Here is a 10,249-nt window from a genome sequence, read left to right as displayed (position 1 = left end):
ATTGGGAGTTTCAGCAGAAGAGAGGACAACGCCTGGTGAAGGAGAGACAGCGGACAGAGAGATGTTGGGTGAGGGCGGTCCTGAACAGGGAGAAGGATTTGGTATCCGACCTCGACACCATCGACCTTGCATTTGTTTCCCTGCCTGCAGCTTCAGTGGGATCTGCTCGGATTTGTTTTTCACAGATCACGTGCATTTGATAGTGTTCCCCCTATTTTATTAAAGGCTCACTAAGACGCCAGACGCATCTGTAGTCTGGGGGGTTGGAAAGAGAGGGTTTATAGTGGGGGTTGTGTTCTGCTTGTACATCCAGTTGCTTCACACACCATTGACCTCACCAATGAAGAACTCGCAAATGTTTTGAGCTTAAATTTGGATTTCATCAGCTGGTTGCATGCCCTCATTTTCCTGGATTGTTGACTACTTACATGCTGTATTGGTTCAGCATTGTAGCCAATATAGTGCACAATATACTGCACTCTATTTATGCACTCTATTATCAGAATAAATTATTATATTTGGATTATGATCATGATTATAATTGTACTATTTCTTACCTCTGGGACAAATCCATATATGATCATCTATATCCAAAATCTATAATCTCATATACATTGCAAAATGAGGCACAGTATCCATATTAATCATGATGTATTCATGCAGTGTTTGGAGGATTACTGTACAGCTCGGTTAAAATAAGTATTCATTGGGCATATTGCAGTACAATTCTCCGGTCTACACAGCACTCAATGTTATTTAACTTGAGCGAGGTCAGAAAGAGGTAGTTGTAAGCACTGAGCGTGTGCTGACTAATTCAGTTTACTATGTTTAGGTCCCAACTCTGAAAGAAAGAAAGAGGAAGACCAGAAGAGGATTCCATGTCAAGATGATCAAGCCATAATGGAGGATACCCTGAGGTACACCCTGCTGCTTGTGACACACCAGCTAACCTTAGGTTAGGTTTTCAAACAGCTGGTAGCTTGTATTTCAAGCTGGTGATAGCTGGATTTTACACCAGGGTTTCCTACTTGGTGGGGTTAATCCCGTTACAATTCAGACAACTTGTCCGTTGAAAAATCCTGATGGAATGTTATTGGTTTTCGAATTCAATTTCAGATAATGTACTGAATCGTTACTGAGCTAACGCGACCCTGTTAGCAAGTGCTTGTAGTTCCGAGATGCAAATGAGCAAGCGGCGAATTACATTTGACCCCCTGCACAGAGCTCACTCCACACTGGATGAAGACCTGCTGGAAATGGCCGCTGGCCAAAGATTCATGGAGATCCCAGGAGCCATAGAGCCGTCCAGGGCACAGTGAGTGGCCAGCCTGTGATTTCATCAACGCTTTCACTGGATACTTCCACTAGGAGCCATTTTGTCTCATGGGGTTTAAACAGCAGAGTAGTAAGAGAGTAATCTGGGGAGAGTGCATGCAGTTGTGTGGGGTTCCTGCATTGCCTTGGTGACCGTTTTTTAGTTCTGACAGGGACGGATTGAGGACTGAGACCACTCACCTGGCAGGGGACACTGTGGAGGCAGTCATTGCAGAGCGGAAGGAGGACTCCTCTTCCAAAAGTAAGTGACACTCTTAGAACAAACTGCTGGTCTAACATAGTTATAACTTAATAAACCTTGCACCGCATCTCTTAACTCTTAGTGCTTATGTAGTACTGCTATTATCTTGTTTGAAATATCAGACTTATACTTCTCCCACAGACTCCTTGGAGCATCAGGAAGAGAAGGTAGAGGCAGTGAACCATGAGTCCTGGAGCCAGCCTCATAGGTACTGTGCCCTTCAGCCCTATATTCACTCACCCATTTTACTTCTCCTTTTGAAGTATATTATTTCCATATCTTTCCATATTAAGACTTTTCCATTTCTATTCTAACCACTAATCTGGAGTAGCCAAATTCATGACATGCAGAGGAGCACGCTGTCCTTCTCTTTACAGACCAGCTGCCGTTTTCCATAATTCATAATAATACATAATACAGTAGCTGCATGCATACACTGAGGAAGCCATTTCACAGTACGTGTCGTCTAGGGTATGTGCTGTAGTTAATTACACAATTATCATATTTTATCTTGATAAAGATTTGAATTGGCAGCTGCAGTCAATCACTTCTGAGTACTGCGTCTGGCACCATGAATCCCAGCACTAAGACTGCTGTATGAATTCTGGAGGGATTCCATCACTGATCCGGTCATGCTGGGAATAGGGAGGTTCCAAGTGAAGGAAGACCAATTTTAGCTGCTGTTTAGCAAGCCATATGTTTATTTTTGCCTTTGCGAGATTATCAAATCGGAGCTGTTATTTTGAAGAAACAAACTAAGGAAATTATACCACTCGATCAAATCGCATGCGTTTGATCCATGCTTACACTACGCATATGGGGGAAATCAGTAAGTTCCACAAGGAGATGTGAATGTAGTAAAAATCTGATAAGAATTCCAAACATCAAATTGTTTGTTAAGAATTTTAACATTTTTACACTGAAAAAACCCCCCACAAAAAAACATATGACGTATGCTTTTACTGCTCGCATTTTAAGGGTCAACAGGGAATCCCAAAATACCCTATAAAAACATGGTCCTGAGGGAATAACCCAGTAATTCATAACGAGTTTAAGTCCTGGAAAGTACGAGGGCCGTGCTTGTTGAAAAGATGTCCTAAATACTAGATTGCTTTCCCGGTGAGGAAATGAAGAGTGAATCTCCTGAAGGCACAGCACAGTTGTGAGAGGAGAGAATGAGTGCACCATTTTGCACAGTTGTGAGAGGAGAGAACGATGCACCATTTTGCACAGTTGAGAGGAGAGAATGATGCACCATTTTGTTTTTGAATCTGTATAAGTGTCAGTTGCCATGCTCAAAATAGTTCAGTCTATTCTGCATTTTTTAGTCATAATGCTAGATTACTGCATATCAAACTTACTATTCCTTAAACTGAATTTAAACCCTATTCCAGTCGGCAGAAAAGCTCAATTTAAGATGCGGCCACACTTATACTGTACAATTAATATGGGGGAAGATCATATGGTCACTTTTGAGTCGTTTTGAGTTTCATAATTAGGCTATGGTATCTCCTTCGTTAGTACTGTGTACCGTCGTTCTCCCATTCAAGGGATTTAAATAATAATTGCGAAGTCAAGTGGATAGCCCAATTCCCAAAAATACCCTGCCGCCCACCCTGACACTCACACGACTAAGTGTTAATGCGTGAGTGGACAAATCAACCACGTGCCCCCAATTAATCAAGTGACAAGAATGGTAATGACATGTCATGTGTGTCCTAACAGGACAGTAAAGCAGCACTGATCTCTGCTTTTTCCTGCCATTATAGAGTTATTGTCCTGGAGCAGACACCCCATAAGAGAGTGAATCCGAGTGAGTCAGACCAAGTGTTGGACAAATGACCAACTTCCTTCAGGGGTGAACAATTACCAGACTTTGCAGATTACAAGAGACCCTCAATGGCAGCTCACTCCCTATTCATAAAATGTGAATTTACTTTTAACAACACTGCATATTGAACCTATTTCTTGTCACATCTGTTCTGTCAAATGAGTGGCAATGTTTTAGACTTTTCCTGTATCTTATACAGTATGTCTTAATGAAAAGACCAAATGTTGAGAAATTTTAATGTTACTCACCAAATTGTAACATTTTTGTGTTGAATGTCAGTGTTTTGTGTGTATGCCAATATATTTCATATTTGCAGAATGAACCTGATGAAAATGCCAGAACGTGCATTATTTGTTCCCTTTACTCTGTATGAATAACAATTTTTTGCATCTAAGGTCAGTCTCATTATCTGTACAGAGTGTGTGGTTTTTTTTTCTTCACTTTTTCTGGATGTTCTTGCGGACACCAGCACCTCATGGATGGAGTAATACAGGAAGCAGATGGGTTCACGTATTCTCCCCCAAGTTCATTTTTGTGAAAAGCTCACTTTGCAATTTAATGCAGTGGCATGCATACTTGAGTGTCTTGGATTTCTAAATGTCTAGTGTTGTAAAAATAATTTCCTTGCAACCGTTATTATTCTTGATGAAATGTTAAATGAGATTTGTACAAGAGTTCATTTTAGTGTTTCTTGCAAAGTTTGTTTTTAATGTTGTCACCCCATTCATTGCATTTTATTCCAATTGTGAAATGTAGAGCTTTTGTCAAGTAAAACATTGTGATAAACACAGTGGATGATAAAAATAGTGGCAGTTCTCTCAGATTTTTATTGTAACAATTTTCAATTGCATTGAACTCAAGAATGTTGTTTAACAAGTTTAAACCTTACATAACCATATTTCAAAATGACATTTTAAAATTATAGGAGCACATATGAATACATTTTACAAGACAATAGATGACTAGGCATACAGTCCTTATAAATGAATGTTGCTTTTCAAATTACTTCCAGTTAAAATGCTGTTCCATTATTGTTAAGTACAATATGAAGGATATGTAACATTAAAAGGCAGGCTAAAGGTTTCAGCCTTTTTGACTGTGCCATAGATGAACTGTGAAGACTTTCTTCAAGTAAAATGATTAACTTTGATTGCAAATGATACTGGTCTTGATTTTGCGAATTAAGAATGTTTGACCATTTCCTATGCTTTCTTGGCAAAGAAATAGTCTCGGATGGTGTCAATCTTTTATTCTTTGTTTTTTTTTAAGTGCAAATATCACCTCTTCCACAGCAAGTATGGTTTTCATGGTTACAGTGCAGCTGAATAAATGTTTCTAACATTCACTGGACTTGAATCCTCCCTGGAATGCTTACCTTTTCTTTGTCGTCAAAATGATTAGACCTGAGACTTCAGGATAATTGCAAATGAGGAAAAACGTACTGTACTTGTCCACTATGGGACAGGGGAGGAAGTTGCTGGTCAAATCAGTCATCGTCACCGGAGCAGACCATGCATTGCCCATGCAACATACCGTTTCCCCGTTTCTGCAGTCTTTAGGAATCCCTGAACCCGTCTCTCAGTCTCTCTCCGCCAGACGAGCGAATCCCTTCTTGTCCAGCTCGATGACAGAGAGGTGCTGAAGAGTTTTCAGCGTGGCTTCGTTTGTGTTCACGTTCATCTTCTTCATCTGCTGCAGGCTGAGGGGCCTGCTGGAGAGATATTCACAGGTAAACCAGAGAACATGCCAGGTTTGGCAAAATCATTTACAAACATTGTACTTTTATCTGTACATGCAGCCTGTGGATATATATTGCGTTTTATTTAATTTTTTTAAAAGGGGGGAAATGGAAATGTCTGCCCATGCAAATATACAAGGCTGAAACACGATCGGTTCCCTTTACGGGGGGGGGGGGGGGGGTCATGTCAATGCATGTGCAGAACTGGGCAGACCTGTTCTTCTTGGCTGCGAAGTGCTCAACCAGCTGCTTGTAGAGCGCGTTCAGGTCGGCCAGCTTGGTGTTGGACCGCAGTCTGAGCGGCACTGCCTCAAAGTCAGCTTCGCTCAGCTCCACAAACTTGGTCGTCTTCACGTCTGTAAAATGACCACAAACACCACGGCTCTCCCATCATGCCTCCTGCTAGTTCTGAGTATTGCCATTCTACTCATCTGCTTTACAGAAATGGAGAACGTGGCACAATAGCACCATCTACCGGGTGAGAGAAATTCTGAATTTAATGCCAGATTGCAGTGGCTCAATTCCACATCGAGATGGAGGCTTTTGCAAGCAGACATGATATCAAAATAAACCCTGTTGAGGTATGAGATTTTGCACAATTACTTACCCTGTGACTGCACGGGGGCAGGCTGATGTGTCAAGGCAGGTGAATTCTGAGCAAGACAAGAACATGGGATGAAATCTGAATTCTCTCAGCATCCAAAATTTCACCTCTATAACAGAGATGGTTGCACAAAAACAGTACGTCAACTTTTCATGAAACAAGCTTTTTTTTTTGTAAAATGTTAATGAGAATGTATTCATGTTCTTGTATTGACTTGTACGTTCCTTAAAGGCAAAAGCAAAGGATTGATGGCCTCACCTCTGCCATGTGCTGAGGGATTGATAAGCCAAGAACCTCTGCAGCTTCCTTTTCCTTCTCGGTTAAAGGTGGAACCTAAATAAAACAGTTTCAGGGTTTGTATATCTACCTGCAGGTAACACTTTCACAAAAAAAACAAAAAACTTGAAACAATGGGGGCACCCATGATCCAAGTCTCTTCAGCATTAGAGGGGTTTAGCAGGTTGTTGAGGCATGTACCTCAGTGTCTGCAGTCTGCTGAAGCTCCTGTACAAGTTGCATTGTAGTGTTGAGGTAGCCTTTGATGGACTCCACAGACTGCTTCTGCTCAACTGAAATCTGCTCCATCTGTGTGCACAGGGCCTTGTGTCGAACTTTGATGGCTGACAGATTTTCCAGAAGCTTCACTGGATTCTCCTGCACAAAAGTAAACCGTACAGGCCGTGGATGTTTAAGAGGAAACAGAGTAGTATAGGCTAACTTAGAGAACCCATCTATAGCAATAGCGCTCAACATTCAGGGCTATTCAAGTTCAGGGAGTGCAAAGGGCTCTGACATGAACAGACTCACCTCTGCTCCTCCATTCTCAGGAACATTGGTCATGCATTCAAATTTCAGCTGTTTCTCGATGTACTCCAGGTCAGCTTCCGCTTTCTGGAACTGAAAAGAGGAGTCTGCTGAACACACAGCAAGCCTCACCTCTGTCACACTGTCCCTCTATGCAGCAGACAGCAAGTGGTTACCATTAATGAACGTTCTCTCAAATTCATGATAAACAAGGCAAGTGTAATAGCCCGTTTCTCTTGAACACCAAGAGTAGCTCCTGTGTTTTGTTTTGTTTTTTGTCTGTGAGAAATACGTTTTTTCTGAAGCTGAGGGACAGTAATGTTCCACATGATACAGATGGACATTAACAGTTGATAAAACACCAAAAATAATTATGGGAATTAATCATTTTTATTAAAACTGAAGTTACGGTGTAAAAATGAAACCAGTTCTTGGATCTGATGGGGGTCTCCTCCGATTCCTGGGTGGATATCTAAGCAAGATGGTAGGCAGAGAGCTTGTTGGCATCTGGGTCTGAGTACTGCCCAAACACTGAAACCCTATAAGCAATATTGCACTACTCTGAACAAAGTGGACAGCAGACAATACTGATAGGGTTCCAGGACTTGGGACCAATCCACCGCCCTGTAAAATATCACCTATATAGCCCAACTAGTAGAGCAGAGTTTAATATTATTCCTCTTGATATTGTGAAGAGGGGCCATCAAATATCAACCGGGTGAAACCTGTAGCGTTTTCAAAATGCCAAGCATGTAATTTCATTTCAGCACCATATCATGCAACTTTTATTCGAACATCAAGTGTCAGACCTAGAATGCGTTTCAAATGCTAGAATTTGACAGTTCCAGGACATATGCTCTATATGCAGTGGCTTCAGAAAGTATTCAGACCCATTAATTTTCCATCAGATGCGTCTACACTTTGATTGGGGTCCACCGGTGGCAACCTGTGCGGAAGCGCAAAAAAAAAAAAAAAGGCTGCTTGAAGTTTGCCAAACGCCATTTAAAGGACTCCGAGCACGAGGAAAACAATTTATTTGCCAAAAAATTCAAAATGTACATTTTCAATCTGTCATTATGGGTTATTGAGTGTAGATTCATGGGCAAGAATGGAAATTTCTTCAATCTGAAATGAAATCTACAACAGTGTGCAAAAAGTGAAGCGGTCTGAATAATTCCTGAAGCTAGAGTTAATGTGCAAATGCTCACAACTGAAGGTATTAGGTAACTCTAGCCCACCCCTAAAGTGATGTAATGGTGTGTGAGGCCTGTGTGTGAGTTTTTTGCAAGGCGAGCATGAACAGTTCATTTTAATGCATATTCAAACCAGTCATATTACTCATTGGCAGGATCATGCGTTTAGTGACATCTTAACTTTCCTTTTAATTAAATCCCCAGCTGTGTGACTTCTCGCACTTTTATGGTTGTTTTGCCGCTTTCAGACGCTTTGACAATACTATTGCACTGCTAGCTGTCCAATACAGTAGTGCAATAAAGTCAGAGCGGCTGCTAACAGCGCGTCCATGGTCAAATTTTGCACTGCATCACGGTCCATTTGGAACTACCTGGGAACAAAACCTGGCCAATGCCCTTTTAACATTGCACTGCTTTCATTACAGGGGTACCAGTAGTACAACATAAAAGGGGCACTGGACAGACAGAAAACGTCCAGGGCGTGTTCCTCTGTGGCGTTGCACCTCCAGGCCAAAAAATAAGATTAGAATACGAAACATACTTGATAATAGAAAAGCTGGGAACATCAAGGGGAATAGAGTGGTACAGTAGCAACAGCTCAGAAGTTGTTAGCAAACCAAGGCAAGACGCGAAGGCGTTAACGTTAGGTCAGTATCTAGCTAGCTACCGGAATAAACATAGTGGACTTGGGAATTTGAAACTCATTTGGGTTATGTCAATCGCTGTCGAGGTGCAAAATAAATAAATAAATGAAACCAAATGAACTACTGCACAGGGTGTTTTTTTATGCCAAATCTGTCAACTTGTAGCATTGCCAACAGTTAACAAGGTGGCTTCGTTTTCAACTTGTATTTTTCTTCAAGTGGAACTTTGCGATTCAGCGACGATTCTGGCATTGGGTTTTTCGATCCCTTGCCATCTAAAAGAAAGCTAACGTTTCCAATTCGGAGCGCGAAACTTCACAAGCAACTCCACTTTTTTTAAACGTTAACGGTCACGTACCGGGAGCGCGCGCGGTCTCGGTGACACGGACACGGCCTCTTCCACGCGCAGTTCTCGTATTCACACTCATTGTGAATAGTGTTACTAGACAAGGTAGCTAGCTAGATAGCCACAATACGTTACCTTGTTTGTTACCTAGCTAGCTAGATAGATCCGTTGGCCATCTGAAATGTACGTCAACGTTTTGTTTACGTTTCCAATATTTTACTTAATTTATCCTAACGCGTACCTACCGTAGCAGCTAGGTAGCTAGCGAGCTCTCGCTAGTTAGCAAGTCTTGCGATGGGAAAGGCAGGAAAAGAGAAGCTGATTCCCATTTGCTATAACCTATTCCCTAGCTCTTGTTTGCACGAGTGAATTTTGACAACAGAGCAGCGGCTGTTCGCGACATGTTGCAAATAACAACAGGCCAGTCAATCACTAATCTTTCGTGTTTATTTTAAGATAAAACGGCAGCTTACCATCGCCTCCAGCTTATTGACTGCTGTCTCCATGTTGAATAGTTTACATTCCTCAGGCAGCCCCGTAAATATACAGCTGGTTCCCAATGTAACAGCTGCTACGATTGGCCAGCTGTCAGGAATAGTGGTGGGGGATTGGCCAGTTGGCAGACTCGGCAGTCGGGGAAATGGGCGTTCGAAAAGAGGGAGCTCATAAAATGGCGTTCTGAGCACTGATTGGACAAACTCATTTTAACACATGAATTGGAAAACGCTTGCAAAATTGTGTGCCTGCTATTGGTAATTTAGTGTTCCCCAGGTGCAGAAAACATGCAATGGATTGGCTTTAACAACGTTGCTTGAAGAAAGAATGAACACAATTGGGCGAGACTTTGCAGTGGCTAATTGGCCAAAACCGCGTAATGTGTCTTTTTTCATTGGGTCATCTGCTAGTGTAATTTCTGATTCGTTAGTTTTGCCTTTTGGGGTGCATTTATTGGACACTGATGGCCATCCTCCCGCCCTATGAGTCTGAACTTTGAATGGCTGTAAAAGAGGCCTCCAAAAGGAGGGACCATTGGTTTTAATCACGATATCAATATAATAAAGTAAAAATAGTAACCAGGTCTATAAATTGTCATTTGCAACTCAAATAAAATGATGATTAGTTATAAAGTCCAGGGGTAACTGCATGCCGTGATATTCTAGGGATATACATTATGATGGATGTAATATCAAAACCACTTGAAGGTCAGCTTATCCTAACATCAGAAATAGCTTCATCTTCATCCTGCTATAGCCTACTGAACCTTCTTTCAAAGTGGTGTCGGATTTACGGTTTAGACGTTTCCTACCACCAGGAAGGTCCACAGAACACCTTATTGTGTCGCATAATCAATTCGGGGAAACCGGGATTCTAGATGCAACGCGAATTGGTTGTGACGCACTGCCGACTCGGAGGAAACTGTCCAGCAGACTTCCAAACCAATCAAAATGAGAATCTAAACTGTTAAAGTTGTTGCTAGCTAGCTAGGTAAAAGCATTTGGGAGAGGAGTTCTGG

The 10,249-nt window shown here is 41.7% G+C and overlaps 2 protein-coding genes across 3 annotated transcripts; one reads left to right on the top strand and one right to left on the bottom strand.

The window, feature by feature from the left end:
- The first annotated feature begins 7 nt into the window (after positions 1 to 7).
- On the top strand, positions 8 to 4,472 carry LOC133133074 (inactive serine/threonine-protein kinase TEX14-like). The gene is made up of 6 exons (XM_061249048.1): positions 8 to 68; positions 833 to 917; positions 1,223 to 1,315; positions 1,488 to 1,576; positions 1,718 to 1,784; positions 3,346 to 4,472. Exons 1-6 carry the CDS (start codon positions 62 to 64, stop codon positions 3,416 to 3,418), a joined length of 414 nt encoding a protein of 137 aa, XP_061105032.1. The 5' UTR covers positions 8 to 61; the 3' UTR covers positions 3,419 to 4,472.
- ska2 (spindle and kinetochore associated complex subunit 2) lies at positions 4,215 to 9,330 on the bottom strand. 2 transcript variants are annotated; one of them, XM_061249047.1, is made up of 7 exons: positions 9,210 to 9,330; positions 6,557 to 6,646; positions 6,227 to 6,403; positions 6,008 to 6,082; positions 5,753 to 5,798; positions 5,360 to 5,501; positions 4,215 to 5,115 (listed from the first exon to the last, which is right to left on the bottom strand). In XM_061249047.1, the coding sequence occupies exons 1-7, from the start codon at positions 9,240 to 9,242 to the stop codon at positions 4,986 to 4,988; spliced, it is 693 nt and encodes a 230-aa protein (XP_061105031.1). In that variant the 5' UTR covers positions 9,243 to 9,330; the 3' UTR covers positions 4,215 to 4,985. The 2 variants fall into 2 exon arrangements, with proteins under 2 accessions (XP_061105031.1, XP_061105029.1); XM_061249045.1 differs by having other exon boundaries at positions 4,215 to 5,118; positions 9,210 to 9,316.
- Between the last annotated feature and the right edge of the window lie 919 nt (positions 9,331 to 10,249).

This window comes from Conger conger, chromosome 7, assembly GCF_963514075.1.
Source record: "Conger conger chromosome 7, fConCon1.1, whole genome shotgun sequence".
In the NCBI taxonomy this organism is placed as follows: Eukaryota; Metazoa; Chordata; class Actinopteri; order Anguilliformes; family Congridae; genus Conger; species Conger conger.
Note: the sequence above shows the minus strand (reverse complement) of the source record. Positions and strands in the feature narration are given on the sequence as shown.

Bases quoted from the DNA above. Each gene is read 5' to 3' on its own strand.
- LOC133133074 (XM_061249048.1), top strand. The intron at 1,316-1,487 runs GTGAGTGGCCAG...TAGTTCTGACAG, and splicing joins ATAGAGCCGTCCAGGGCACA to GGACGGATTGAGGACTGAGA. The intron at 1,577-1,717 runs GTAAGTGACACT...CTTCTCCCACAG, and splicing joins GGAGGACTCCTCTTCCAAAA to ACTCCTTGGAGCATCAGGAA.
- ska2 (XM_061249045.1), bottom strand. From the start codon at position 9,242: ATGGAGACAGCAGTCAATAAGCTGGAGGCGATG. The intron at 6,404-6,556 runs GTGAGTCTGTTC...ACTTTTGTGCAG, and splicing joins CTGAGAATGGAGGAGCAGAG to GAGAATCCAGTGAAGCTTCT. The intron at 5,502-5,752 runs GTAAGTAATTGT...GTCATTTTACAG, and splicing joins TGCCCCCGTGCAGTCACAGG to ACGTGAAGACGACCAAGTTT.